Source organism: Chrysemys picta, chromosome 6 (assembly GCF_011386835.1).
Source record: "Chrysemys picta bellii isolate R12L10 chromosome 6, ASM1138683v2, whole genome shotgun sequence".
In the NCBI taxonomy this organism is placed as follows: domain Eukaryota; kingdom Metazoa; phylum Chordata; order Testudines; family Emydidae; genus Chrysemys; species Chrysemys picta.
Genome location: NC_088796.1, coordinates 58,448,160 through 58,463,285, shown reverse-complemented (window position 1 = coordinate 58,463,285; position 15,126 = coordinate 58,448,160). Strand labels below are relative to the sequence as shown.

Genomic DNA, 15,126 nt, shown 5'->3' with positions numbered 1-15,126 from the left:
AAAAAACTCCTCTCCTAGATATTTTGGAATTGAAAATGGATGCTCGGTTGTTCTGATATAAAAATGTAATTTACAAATTTAGCAACTCCCTCTTCCTAAAAGTGGGAAAAGAAAATCACCTTCACTTCTTGCTTTGTTTGGTTCTCTCCTTACCGTAAAGGGCATTTGGGATTAAGGGACTAGTCATCAAAGACAAAAAAAGTGATGTATTATTAGTGTACCAAAACTACTCAGAGACTGGAGTCAACTGAGATCATTGGAGAGCGGAAGTGCCATCCTGCTTCCGTAGTTACAAGGGAAAGACCACTAGTTGGGTTCTTCCTATTTCCGCTTGTTTATTAGGAAACAAACACATTTAGCACTCGTTTGCTTCCAGAGCCCAAATGGAGAGACTCAAGTTAATGATGCATGGTTATTATAGTGACTTCGATGGTTTATCAACATTTTACCACATACTTGGGCTTTGCAGTCATTTAAGCTGTCGGTACCCAAACGTATCTAGTTAAAGTTTCTTATCTTTGAAAAAGAGGAGGACGGTAGGCGGGACCTGTTTTACTACCAAAATGTGTATCAGATCCAGAATCCAGGAATTGGATCCACTTGAATATGGATTTTTTTCCTTGCTTGTACCAGAGTGACTAACAGGGAGCCTCTTGAATTGTTTCTCTTCCTTTTAACTAATAGTCCATTAATCTCAATGCAATAAAATAAAATAAAGATCAGTTTGAGCCTGGGAAAAAGTTGTAAGCAACACTTAACAAAGCCTCCGCTCCCTCCTGGCTAAAGCAGCAGCTTTGTCATCCTGGGTTAGACTGGAAGCAACATAGAGCGTCCTAAATATGAAGAATGTTCACTCTGAGCATAAGCTGTTGAAAGAGAAAAATAACACAAAGTCGATTAACAGTGATTCTAGAATAGATGAAACCATCAAAGCATTCCAGCGTTTATCTCCAAATCTGTGTAGTGTAAAAAGATAACAATTATAGTCTTAAACCACACTTAGGAGGGATGAATGTTGATTTAATTGATTCATTTGGATCGATGTTTTTAAAGTTTCACACCACTGATCTTTCATGTAGTGATGTCTTTAGCAGTCAGCGGTCTGACATGAGCCTTCTCAGATTTCATCACTGGGAAGCTCCATGACATCTGAAATTATGCAACAGACTGTGGAATGGTAACTTTGGGACCGGGAGACCCAAATGGCAAAAAAGATGTAAGAGGAGGATTGAATTTGAAGGGGTCTCGTTAGTTTGTCACAAATGAGTACACATTGTAACTGAATCACAAGGCTGAACCCTGCACCTTCCTCCTCCCCCCCCCTCGCAATTTTGAAAGGTTTAAAATGACTGGGTGGGAAAATAAGCGCTTAAACATTGTGCCAAATAGTACATTTTTTACTGTTAAAATATAGTTCACACTGTTTAGTAAACAGTTGGGGTTAGAAAAACTTCCAATTTGTTTAGCCATTCAAACATAGCCCGTCTGGGAATAACTCTTCAGCTGAATTTATAATTTTCAACACTTTGATTATAGGAAATAAGTTGGATTGGACTTTTGCGGTCTTAATCAAAGGAAGGTGTGGGGGCTTTAATAGAAAATAAGCGCATATCTTTTCTGTCACTGACACACAACACTAAATGTTTTTCCCTCTAGGAGTTTCACTCAAAAGTACAAATGAAAAGTGTCATATCTAAGAAAATATTGCACCGTACTCTACATTAAAGTCAATCCAAATAAAAATAACCTTCCAAGAATCTCAATCTCTCTCTCTCTCTCTCTCTCTCTAACATGCATTATGTTGACATATTCGATACAGTGTGAAAAATGAACTTCTCGAGAAACTTGGTAGGAGATGTCATTTGTCACTGTACCACCCATCATAAGACCACAAATTTTCACTTTTCTGTCCCATTTTGGATTGCATGTGTTTGTGAGTATTTCACTAGATCAGTGACAGCTCTTTATTTGCATAATTATATGCTCTGGTCTGAAGAGAAAACTAACCCCCAAATTTCATGGGTCACCAAACTGCGACAATCAATGTTTTATCACGTATGCTAAGCAAAACCTAAGAAGCTATATGAAGTTTCTTGGAGAGTTTTTACTCCTCAGAAAATTAAAGATTTTGTGCCCCTTAAATAGATGCAAAACTCTTTCCAAGCTCTTTGTAACTGAGTTCTGTTTGAAGGCAGAAACTAGAGATTAACACGAAGATCTGGAGTTTAGACCCACTAGCATTACTTCAAAGTAGATTTAGACAAGCAGCTTTATTGCACTTGGAAACTTCGCTATTCTAAATACTGTAACTCAGATTTACAGCAGCAACAACAAAAAAGATAAATATGATTTGGACCATCGACCTCCCGCCCCATCTGACATATAGTTAAGGGAGGGTTTCAAGTTTTATTCCTTGTTTGGAGCGCACTCTCGATCTCGCTCTCTCTGTATAATGCACACACAATTCGACATAAATATGAACAAAATTGATTTTCTGTGCAACAGGATTTGTTCTGGTCCATCAATTGCACAATAATCGCATGCTCCAGTTATGACACACTATGAATTTTCAACTTGATAAAACTGTATTCCTGTGAAGAAGAATGTCTTTAGTGAGACCCACAAACCAGCAGTAAAACTATAAAAGATCCCCCTCCCCCCCAAAAAAGGGGAAAAAAACCCTATAAAATCATGTAGGTTTTATTTCATTTTTAAAATCTATATGTTCAAACTTCAGGGGCTCAGAGCTTTAGGTAACCAGCAAGTGGTAGCGCTCTGCAGCGTTTTCTTAAAGCACTGTTAATGTTACTTTTGTTTATAAAATCATGGTAATTTTGACTATATGCTGTGGTCCTGCTTCTGGGGGATTTAATTGGGTTTCATAGGTTGTGTTTGGGGTCTCTTAGCCCTTTTGCCACGAAACGCACTTTTAAAAGGAACGTTGTGAAACGGTTCAGTTCAGGTAACATGTGGTACTAATTTTCTTACCATTTACCAGGTACAGACGACTCAGTCAGCGTCATGTAAAATAAATAGATTGGAAAGTTGTACAGTTTTGAATCTGAAGAGAAAAAAGGCTATGTGATAAAGAATGCCACGTTATTTCAAATGAATGAACGTGCTTATCTCGAGGAATCTGGTTTCTGCCAAAGTTTTTCACCCTTAAAACTTGGTTAGTTACGTCTATATCTGAAAGGAATTTTAACTAGCAGTGATTTTTAAATGGCTGTTTTTAATAGATAGAGAAGACAACGATACTTCTCACCTTTTTTTTCTTATTGGAAAAAAACTGACTTCGTTTTCCACCCCCACCAAGAATTGTTTCATTCTTAGGCATGCCTGATACTTGTCTTTGCGAAAAGACTTCCAGGGGGTTCTGTAACACACACAAAATAAAAGGAATATGAATATAGCCAAACATCAAATGACGAGACAAAGGAGAAGAAAAGTGAACACACTGATTCCTGAGTATATTGCTGCATTATGTATCTGCATCTTGGATCCTTTTTTCAAAACTTTATAAGGAAATTCATTAAATCGAGAACCCGACAGCAAATGTTTGCAATTAAAATTAAATAGTTAACTACTTTTTTTTTTTTGCAACTATACGAGTCTATTAAGGTCAGGTAAATATAACTATTTCCAGGGGACAAGCGTCCAGAATGTTTGATCCCGACCGAGACAAAAGTCAGTTATTTTCCACTGAATTCTACACAGGAGAGGAATGACCCTTTGGAGACAAGGCCTGGGTTTTCTTCTTTTGTCATTTTCACTTCTCTTTACTCAAGCCCCACCTAATCCCCTACTGTCTGGCAAACTAGTATCTCTATACTTTTGCCTTCAAACTATTTCTCTAAAGCTTGGAATCTTTGACACAACAATTAGATAAATCGCTTCTCCCACCCCGGACAGTTTCACACCTCCTCTTGCTAAGCTTGGCTTACTAAATGATTAAAATCTTGTTTTTCCCCCTTAGCAAAGTACTTTGCTGTGAGCCCCCTGGAACAGCTCTTATGCCCAGGAGTTGCTTATATACACTTTTGAGAGCAAAACCATTAAAACTATAGGATCTTGCAAATATTGATCTGGTGGTTGGTAACAAACATCAAGTCAGATGCTGCCAGTGGCTGCTCATGTGCCAGTTGTTTCTGATTCTTGTCCCCTTTCTTACAAGTGTAAGTTGGGCTCTAGTTTCCAATGAAGAGTTAGTTTCTTAGCTAAAGACTGATCTTTTGATTATTTCGCACTTCGTTTTTTCTTTTAAATGCACTTAAAATTCTCTTTGAATTTGAAATCTCTCCCCCCCGCCCCCTCCCGCTTCCTGCCAAAACATTGTTAATTTAATTTTTACTTGCTGCTGGGGAAAAAAACGAGGGTTCCAGTTATTTGGTAGTGTTAGCTCTTACAATACTTTTCATGTTTTTCCATAATTTAGTACCTGTCAGCTGTTCTATGACTCAAAGTAACAATTAACTTCTGTAAGGGGAAGTGCAAACGGGATAAGAATAATCAAGCGCAAAAGAAATTCTTTATAGCAGTTATAACCTTATTTGTGCGTTTTCAGGTAGTTTGCAAATACTAAGCCTGATTTTGTCCCCATTTGTCCCAAGGATCATCATGTAACAAATCAGTGTAGGAGCAAATTTGAAAAATGTTTATAGCAAATGACTTTGTAAAATGGATTAGTTTTTCTACCGTTTATCTCTGTTAAATGTCACTCTGGATCCTACCTGGACTGTACATGCATATTGTTATGTCATATAGAAACTGAAAAATGCTTCTGCATTTGCTCAAACGCTTTATCTAGTAGTCTGAATCTGAAGAACATCTGCCCAGCTTCCCTTTATCTGCCTCGAAAGACTTCCTCGTGCGAAAGTGGAAAGCTATGTTTTAAAGTACAACATTGTAAATTATCACTTCCAAAGTATGACTAAAGTCCGGGCTTATAAGGGAATGGGGGAAAAGAGTAGAACTACCGAAGGATGGTGTTTAAACTGTGAATGTATGGCAAAAAGTGATTTCACAAGGATGAAAAACGAACTCTCTGCTTTTCTGTCGTCCCTATGCCCCTAACTCGTCCAGGACTCGGTCCGAAACCATGGCAAAACGAAGTGAAGTGACACGTGAGGCTGTTCTGTCTCTCGCCTTAGCACCACGGACAGCGCCTAGTTCTGAGTTCACTTTCAGCCACGACTTTGTCACTCCTTCAGCTAGTTCAGCCAAACCCCATTTCCCTCGGAGGCTGCTGCTTGCGTCAGAAAGACGCCGATCACTTTGGGAAAGTTAGTTACTGAGCTACGGTTTGTCCCACTTCAATTTGTAAGATCCCCGGAACCTGTATAATGTTACAGCTGTGAGGTCACCTTGTTCTTCCCCTCTTAGAAGATTCATTCTGCGGTCTCCTGTGTTGCTGTGTCTGAACTCCCCAGTTAGGTTTTCGGTTCGCCTTGTAACTTTTCCGGGATTCATTTCTACCGATGTCCCTCCCAAGTCCCCGTACTCCTCTTTTCGCTTTAAGGTGGATCTCTTCCTTAACTGCCCTTTTTAGATCGCTTCCCCCCCTCTTTCCTCTGGATTTCTCGCTCAAGAAATATCCAACGTGCAAAACTTTTCCACAGCTGCACCTCCGCTCGGGCGTCAGGGTGCACCTGGCCTATTGGAAAGGGGCTTCGCTCTTGGCCAGAGCAGCTTGATGAGCTCTGGTGCTTCCAGACAGCTTGTTAATTACAGCCCCTGGAGACTAGGCTCCCAAGCCAGAGTCCAACCTAGTTACAGAGCCTGACAGCAACTTACTTGACAGCACATACAAAAGTGACAGTAAAGTATTTGATTTAGTCTCACTTCTTCTCCCGTTAAACAAGTTCTTCCTGCTCGGATCGTTGTGACTTTAAGTCACCATTTCCGTTTTAATTTGTTGTTCAGGATGTGTGCAAAGGAAGAGACGCCCTCTATATAGTTCATCATTTCACTGTCATTTTAGCAAAATACCGAACCTTCCAGCTTGCAAATCAAGCTATTCACGTGTTAGTTAGTTAATGCAGCAAGATGCATATTGCTTGTTAATATGTTTCACCCAGCCTCTGATTAGTATAGATTCCTGCACTTGCCTCTCATATCATTCTAAGGTAGTATACAAATCGTGAGGATCGGAGACTAGTTAATAACCATTTGCAGGCTTATTTGTTACATTTACTGTTCAAACTAACGTTACATCCGTTTAAAAATGAATCTACAAAAGTAGGGGGAAATAATTGATTTAGGACGTTGACAGACAAAAAAAATGTTGCCAATAGAAGCATTTTTAAAAAGCATTCTCTTTCCTGATCTGAATTGAAATTGGGGTCATCTATCAGAATCTATCAGAGAGTTCCAACAGTTTGACGGGACTTTTATTGTTAAAGTTCTGTGCTGCAATACCCCTTTAAAACAATCTATTTCCCTGCTCATATATTTGTCGTGCTTGAAGTGACTGCTACAGTGAATCCATGTTCTCGCTATTTCCCCTGGAGTTGGATCGCTTCCGATTTGTTCTTCTACTTTGCATTTAGGATGATTTAGTTCAATATCTAATGAGACCATCGCTGGTTTAGGTTTCTGAATCTTCCTTATGTGATATCATTGCCTTCATTAAAAAAAAAGCTGCTAAACTCTAACGTAACTAACTGTTTAAAAACAACGCTCGAGCCCTTAAGAAATCGTTTTATTTTCTAATGTGGGGGTAATGGAAATCCAAATAGGCATGAGTGGGGAGACGTTTGCGTGGCAGTGAAGAAACCTGTTGAATACTTATAACTAGAGAAGATTTCAGGACGTATCACATTACTCCCTACAAAAGGCAGGGGTGTTTCTAAAACGACTTTATCGGCTAGGCAGCCTCTTAGTCACAGACTTTCAAAAAGATAAATCTTAAATACTTGGTCACATCTAATATTGATCTATTACCTTTTTGGGGTGAAGGAAACTGATTATTTAATGCCTTCCTAAATTATTTAGTGCGAGAAAAAACATTAACTGAGCTGTAGTTTCCTTTGCAAATGTAGCAAGAAAAAGGATATAAGCGGGTTTCGTTGTGTTTTTAAACTTTTTCAGTGAAGATTTGGTCATTTTCTTATGTAAGAACTTATGTAAGATTATTTTTCTCCAAAATATTTGACATACGATCTTAAAGCACGGGGACACTGAGGGGAATGTTACATATTTTATCCAAGTACTTTTGTGTAAGCTAGAAAATTGCCTATGTTTAGCATAGCAGGTCAACGGACGTCTTCATTATTTCTCTCTACATGACCTTGGGAGTTAGTTTTAGAACTAAATTTTAATCAGAAGAGAATAGGGTTATTACACACAATTGTACTATCTAGCAAAGGCTATTTTTGAAAATATGTATATAATATATAAGTGAAGGTCTGTCTGTCTAGCACGCTGAACGTTTTCCAATAAAAATAACGTATTGTTTTCTTTTTCTCTTCAGCTAAGTTTTCCCTCTGCAATTCTATTTCATATCTCTGGTACACGTTTATGAAATCCTTTTCATTTTTTTCCCTTCCTGTAACTCTTCAAAGTCGTTTTAAATGACTTTTCTTGTCTTTTGGCCATTTGTCAACGTCAAATGTACACTGACTTAATGAAAGAAAAGCGTGTGTGTACACTACACACACGCACATACCCTCTCTCTCTCTCTCTCTCTCTCTCTCTCTCTCTCTCTCACACACACACACACACACACACACACACACACACACTTTATATGTATATATACTTTAGTTAATTTATTGAAAATCAATAATCGCTCAAAGTGTCCACTATGTGTTTGTATGGAAAGTAATTACTTCTCAGGTAATATTCCTGAGTAAAACTCCATGGTTGTAATTTTATTCCTATCGTATAATGTAGTTTCTCTTGATTGTCAAGAAAAATAAGTTCAATCTAATATTTGTAAATATGGGGCCAGATTCTGATCCTATTTGCCCATAATATATGTGTGTACGAGTGTGTATATCTGTAATATATTACAGTGTAATTTTCTTCAGAGAGCTCTAAAGCCTACAGTTCTCCCCGACAAACAAGCCATGACTTATAGGAGCTTTGACTAGAAATGGCAATGACGGTTAGAATAGGTGGTAAACTGTCAGAATACCTTGCTAGAAAGTGAGCATCCTCATTAAAGATCATCCATAATTTTATTCTTTCTTGAGCAAATAAGAGGATTGAATAATATTGTCCTTCATATTTCAAACTATGGAGGGGAAAACCACATTGTGTTTATTTAATCCTAACACTTTAAAAGCAGGAGAAGTGGACTTTTTGACTGGTAGGTATGTACTACATCATAAAAGGGAATAGGCAAAAGTAATTCTCTTCACAAGCAACAGTGTTTCTGATCCTAAGACTCCCTATCATTGGAAGGGGAATGTCTAAAATACTTTCCCACTTATAAACACTAAGCTCTAGATATTAGCTACTGCCTAAATATTTGTTCACCGAAATGAATCCCTAACCGCTTTAAATTTCTGTTAAATTCAACGCTAAAGTCATACAGAAGTACAGCCGAAGTGGAGTTAAGCCAGGCAATCTTCTCAGATACATGAAGTTTTCCAAAAAGATAGAGGGGGATTTGTTAACTTTTGAAGAATTAGAACTATAACAAAAGCCAAACTCTTCGGCATTTAGGTTTTTATTATCAGCTTTCAATCTTGCAAAACTAGAGCCATTTGCTTAACTTAATCCGTAACATATGTTTGCAACAGTAGCAGATTTTTTGGTGTGTGTGGCTTGTAGCTGATCAAGTTGTAAATTTTCCGCATTAGGTTTTCAGCGCCTCCTAGTTACAGCCTAACACCTAGAGAAAGGCTTTGCAATGATCGCATAACAGAGAAACCAAATGATAAAAACAACAATAATTTACAAAGTTTTTTCCAGTGAGGCCAGCCTAACTCATTCCTCTTTATGGTAAATGCTATAAAGCTGCCATCTTGATTTTAAAAAGCGCAACATACAGTATATATTAATTAAAAATAGTTTTTACTCTTTATTAGTTTTATCTGTTAAAAGTAACGTTTCCATTTCGCCCCTAAGAAGAAGGGCATTTTCCACAAAAAAGTACTAGTTTTTAAAAAATCAACAAATATCATTATTTTTTTTACTCTAACAAGAAGCTGAATACATTTAGAACATGGACCAAAATTCCTTATACATTTAACGTTATTTATCTTTACGTAAGGTATTGAAACGTGTAGTAAGTATGGTTTGTTCAAAGGCATTTCAGCCCTAAAAATATCAAAAGCTTATATTTGATTTTATGACATTTTCACTTTAAATATATCATAATTGTTTTGAGCAATTAATGACAGAGTGACAAGAAAGCTAACTTAGTAGGACGTGTTTATATTTATATATATTGAAACTGGACCTAATGAACGTATTTATATTGCAGTGCAACAGTAAGTCTCGAACTGCTGATTTATTTCACTATTCAAATACAAATTAGGTACATTTTGCTACTAAGGTATTTCATTAGGTGTTTTAAAGCATGAGTTGGCATAAATGAGACCTCTCAAATTTCCCTCTTTAGTGCCATGTTTTTAATCCGGGGGTTATTTTTTTCAGATCTGTCATTACAATTCTCAGAATGTTTTTAAAATTATTGTTATTATTACTCTTAGGTATTGTCTGCGTATTTCTCAAGTGAAGATAGAAAATCCGGGACGATGCTAAAAGGCAGCTTTAAGTCTGAACTGGAAGGTCTTGAGACACAGAGCGCCATCTAGCCAACAAATTTAGAATCAAAGTGCAGAAGAGGCAACTTGAGTAGAGAGGGAGAGTGTGTGTGAGTGAGAGAGAGATGGAAACTTACACTCCCTTCTCCCCAGTTTTACCTGGGCTGAGCACTCTTCCCTAGGCAATACATCACCAGCAGACAATCCATACACAGAGGCTCTGCGTCTCCTTTCTGTATCTTAAGGGACAGCTCCACTCTTTGTCCTTCACTTGTTCTTCTATTTATTAGAACAATCTATTTCCCAGTCTTTTCTAATGAATTGATATTTGAACACTTTCCAGCATAGAGGTATTTATATATTAAGGTATAAGAGCACAGTGCACCTGGCTGACAGTTATTAACCTTCAGTCTTCATTATCTCCAACTTGTATCTTGAAGGGGAAATATTGATGCAAAAATCTTCCTGGCCCATTATCGTGAGAAGCAATCGCGAATTTATACCATAGTTCTGAACCACCCTCCCATCCCAGACGGTATGCTGGTGCACTGAAAGTAAGACCAAAATACAATGCTTTCAATACTGTATGATATAGCACCAATGTCCTTGGTGACACTTGGATTAAAATGTTTTTGGTAAAAACTTTACACTGTATTTATCCAAGACATGAAAACAATGGCAGCGGATATTAAATCTCTGTCTTAGTTCCTATTTTTCTAAGGTTACCTTTTATTCTGGAAACTTTTAAGAACTCCGGGGGGGGGGGGGGCGGGGGGAGATGCGTCTAAACCATGTTTACATTATTTTTGCAAAAATTAAACAAAGACATCAATGATTTGTGTAAATTGTAGCCAGTCTGAAAGTATATCGGAGCTTTCGTAATAAAGAAGAGCCATTATAAATTCCCCATCTGAATCATCCTCATTGTATTTGAGAGAAAATAACTAACACAAATATACCCCTGTGTGTGAAAATAGCTTTATTGTCAGGTCCTTTTTAAATTTTACTTCTTATCTTCAAAATGTTCAATCACATAGACATATGCTAGCCGCAGAGCCACGTCATTTACTGTTCCACAGTAGTGCTAGTATGGTTTTGGCTTTTTAATAACTTATTGATTCGTCTTGTGTCCATATCAGAGTTCTAAAATGTTGTTGTATGTTGTGCTAGTTTCTTTTTAACAGCAAAGCGTATTTAAACATATACATTGCCCTCGGATGTAGGAAAATAAGCACTGAAATACTTCAGCTGATGTGGAAAGCGTGATCAGAGCTTCCTTCTCAGTCGCTTCTGGATGCACTGAAAATAGGTTTTCGTTTTAAAGCGCAGCCATTTCTATGTCCAGCTAATGTGCGTGGAATGTATCAGTGTCATGATTGCAGAAATGATGAAATTAGCATTTAGATAAGAATAATATTAAACTATTTCGACAGGCTACAATATTTACCCCGAACGCACTAAATGAAAGAAGAATATACAATGCATCTTGGACGGTAAAGGGTATGTGTAACATGTGGGGAAAAGATCTGACGTTAGCCATTGGGTGCAAATCTCTGTCTCTCTTCTCACTCAGTCAAGTTCATAGAAGCCCCTGAAGTTCAGATGCAACCCATACGCAGAGAAACTAGAGGCTGAATTGAAATAAAGGTTTAACTTCCTTGGTGTCTTCTTAAATAGCACATTTCACCGTCTAGGTTTTCTTAAACATGAAACCTTCTCCACCATAGGGTACCCAGCTGTTTAATTTAACATTGATTTATTGCTTTTAAAAGTAAATTTACACACATGCCAACAGCATTCCGTTTTGTTTCCCCAGACCCAAAGATTTATTTTCTACTTAGCGCTTGTCTGACAAAACAATGTCCTTTAACTTTATTACACATCGACGAGGAAATCTGTCTTATTTTTTGTTTGGATTTATTGCTCTGTTAGTTGTGGGGACTTTTGGTAATAGAGAAACGCTAAGGTCAGAAAATAAATACAAAATGAAACCTAGGCATGGAAGCAAATACCATTAAAGGCATCAGCATATATTTGATGAAGTTATTGCATACGCAGAGCTGTTAAACATACACCTGAAGCCATGATCATAATTATAAAAAGGGAAAAATCATTTTAACTGTGAACATGCAGGTAGCTATCTATGGTGACAGGATCTGCCTTCAGTTCACGTGAAGAAAAGGTCTCTAATATCTGATGGCTCTTTGCAAAGGCAGTCTGGAAACGTATCTATAATTATTGAATGGAAAAAAATATAGGGTTATCCATACCATGCTGCCTTACCTCTGCGCAGTAAACTCCCAATTACCAAATCTATGTGATGGCTGAACTCAGGGGAATTAGGATGTACTTTGAAGCAGCTTTTACGGTACACTTCATCTACGTTTTGGTTTTCTTTGGTTCTCATTAAAGGGCCACTTTCTTCTTTTCACTGATATACTGTCTTTGTGTCCTTCATTTCACACTATCCCTCCCCCCCTCCAAAAAAAAGTTCTCACATCTTATCGGGGGGAGAAAAAAGGAGACAAAATAATCATAAAAAAAGCTGTGGTCCGGATTTTTTTTTTAAGTGCAAATCTTTTATTTTAAAGCGGGCGTTATTCTTCCTAACGAACGGTCCTTTCTGGCAAGCGCGATTTTAGGGATATTATGAAAGTATTTATGAGGTGAAATTAGAGATGCATGCAGTGTGAGGAAATCTTTTTTTGTGCTCTGGGCTTACTCTCCCAAACTGATTTCTCACAGAGGCATCTAATAATCACTTTAGAGATGTTCAAATGAGGACACTATCTCTTTTCTAGTAAGAAGTGAAGATGTGACAGGTTTTGTTATCAGTGGTATAGTGAGAGCTTTGTAAGATATTCCCTTTCTTTCCCCATAAATACACCATCTTTAAATAAAGACCCCCTGTCTTAAAGCGTGACTACCCCTGCTGGCTTTGTCCACTTTCTGTCCGGTGCATCCACATAAATCCAAACTTCATGTCACTTAACATATTTTAATGATTTTTACCAATCCAGGATCTTTTTTTTTTTAAGTTAATGGAGGGTCATTTTTTTCCTTTTGAAGCAGCCACACACTTTTCTATTTAGCAACACGCCCAGATTTATAGCAAAATGCAAATAAAAATCAAGGGGAAATCTGTGGAACCTTGAAAATTCTCCTATTCATATTAGGAGCAATTTTCTGTTTGGCCTTTGAAAAAGGGCCCTGTCACTCAGAAAGGGGCCATTTCTTTAACCTCGCTCCTCTACACCCACAAGGCAGCCTCCCGTCCTCTCTCCTGCACACACACACACACACACAGAGCCCACCCCTTATTCCCCCACACATAGTTCCATCCAACCGGTTTTCAAGGAACAGCAAAGATTAGCGATTTGCCTTCTTTAGTCAGACGAGGAGACCCGTCTCTAACCAGAGCAATGGTAGGCCACAAAAGCGCCAGCAAACAGTTAGCAATGTCCTCCTTAGAGCATTTGAGTTTCTAGCTGGAGGAGATTGTTTTATCGACTGTAGTGCATATCTAGCTATGGCATTTCTTCTGTTAAGCCACACTTAATATTAAGGCTGGCTAAGGCCAAACACCTGCAGCTGGGGGATGGGGGAGGCTAAAGTTTGGGAGGAGCAAGCGAAATGTAACAACGGTTGTATAACATATAATAGGGCCAAATACCTTCAGAAGGCAACTGTCAGTGAAGGTTCTCTTATATGGTACACATATGAAGGGGTATATGTGTGTGTGTATATATATGTGTGTGCGTGTGTATACATATATATGTACATACACGTGTGTGCTTATATTTTAGATATGTATACAGTTCATATTTTATTCCTTGCAAACCTAGGGATCACCCCCCCCCCCCGTAAATGCACTGATGGGAGAGTTTAAGAGACTTATTTGGGAGGAAATAGGGGGTCAGTTTTGGTCTAAGTGGAACATCTGCAAAACATTCAAGCAGCTCATTCAGCAAAGAATCTAGCCACTTATTGTAGAAATAATAAAAAGGCACTAATGATTATAGCTCCCACCTTCTTCCTCCCCCCCCCCAAAGGCCAAAGCTTAATGAAATAATTCCAAGGTTTGCCTCATTTCCTAATAGTGGATTTTTTTAACAAAAAGAAACAACTTCAACTAAACTTTCCAGTCGCCTGTCGTGAAGGGAATAGGCTAGGTAAATAAAATGTAAGTGAGACTGCTATTAAACACAGCATAAGATACAAGACTTGTGCATAGTTCCGCCTTGATATGCAATTAAATTACAGCAAATTCCTCTTTAAATAATATCGTTTGGAATCCTTCTTTAAGATTCAAGGATGTCTGAGGTTAAGTAGCTTTTAAAACGTCAGTTCTAAATGGCTTATGCAATGAATAGCTACCTTTAAATCCTAAAACCATTATAAATATGCTATACATATGGATGCCAGTTTATCTCTACATATTTCTTTTTAAAATGAGGAAAGCATTCATAAAAAGCTCCTTGGCACACTTTATTTTAGGAAAGCAGATGTTAATTTTTTCACGTATCATTTTATGACCAAGTACATGTGTAACGTTGGAAAGCATCCAGAACGCCTCTATTATTTGCTAAATGACTGTTAGTTGAGGCATATTATTCTCTGCATAACCAAGGTATAGGTTATATCAATAAAATAAACATCTGTGATTTTTACCAGGAGAGGAAAAAAATTAAAGGGTTCCCATAAAAGTGAGAAAAGCATTTGTATAGGAAGAACACACCTGCAATGGAGTAAATGGGCTATTTATATTGCTCTATGCAAAACAGGTTCTCTGTTGTATACTAGAGATTATTTACTTTGTATAAAATAAGGTTACAAAATTCCTCCATGCTAAAACGTGTTTCTCACTGAAGCTTTCACACTACGTGATAACGTTGACTGGGCACTATTTAAAATGCCTTGGGATGTTATCTAGGCAAGCAATGCTTTAGCACATGGTTTAGCTCATGGGAATGTGTTATGCAGTTTTCTCCTCTAAGTGTTTAAGTTTGAGAATTCCCATTGATTGCAAGGTTCTCTCTCTCATTACCAAAATATCTTTGAGATACCTTCTTGTTTGTAGTGCGTTACATGAGGACTTGAGTGCATGGGATAAGCCAGGCATAGTGCAGAGGCATAATAATTAACCATATGCAATATTTATAGTTCTGTAATGTTTACTATTAGGAAGGCAAATACAGTCAATTGAGGTCTAACAAATATAGTGTAGTGACCAAATATAATGAATAATTATACATATGTATTTATATATGCACACACACACGAACATCTTGTTATTGAATTTAACCAAAGCTCTCTGCACCTAAATGCAGCAGAGACAGACTGTTCCTTTCTGAGTGTTGCCCTGTGCAAAGGGGCCAGGGAGAAGGTTTTTAACATAAAATGCTGCAAA

At 37.7% G+C, this 15,126-nt stretch overlaps 1 protein-coding gene and 1 long non-coding RNA gene across 3 annotated transcripts in view; one reads left to right on the top strand and one right to left on the bottom strand.

Moving 5' to 3' along the window:
- The window catches only part of ARB2A (ARB2 cotranscriptional regulator A), a 352,291-nt gene extending 341,938 nt beyond the window's left edge, over positions 1-10,353 (top strand). The window contains exon 10 of one of the 2 annotated variants that reach the window (XM_065599203.1): positions 10,157-10,353. In XM_065599203.1, the coding sequence (XP_065455275.1) occupies positions 10,157-10,224 (68 nt within the window). In that variant the 3' untranslated portion in view covers positions 10,225-10,353. The remainder of the gene's footprint in view (positions 1-10,156) is intronic. The other variant, XM_042855843.2, reaches the window with a different exon arrangement.
- Positions 730-15,126, bottom strand: part of LOC122174233 (uncharacterized) — a 15,688-nt gene continuing 1,291 nt past the window's right edge. Inside the window, exons 2-3 of the long non-coding RNA XR_010602239.1 lie at positions 3,266-3,376; positions 730-866 (exon numbers count right to left, since the gene is read on the bottom strand). This is a non-coding gene — a long non-coding RNA (uncharacterized LOC122174233). The remainder of the gene's footprint in view (positions 867-3,265; positions 3,377-15,126) is intronic.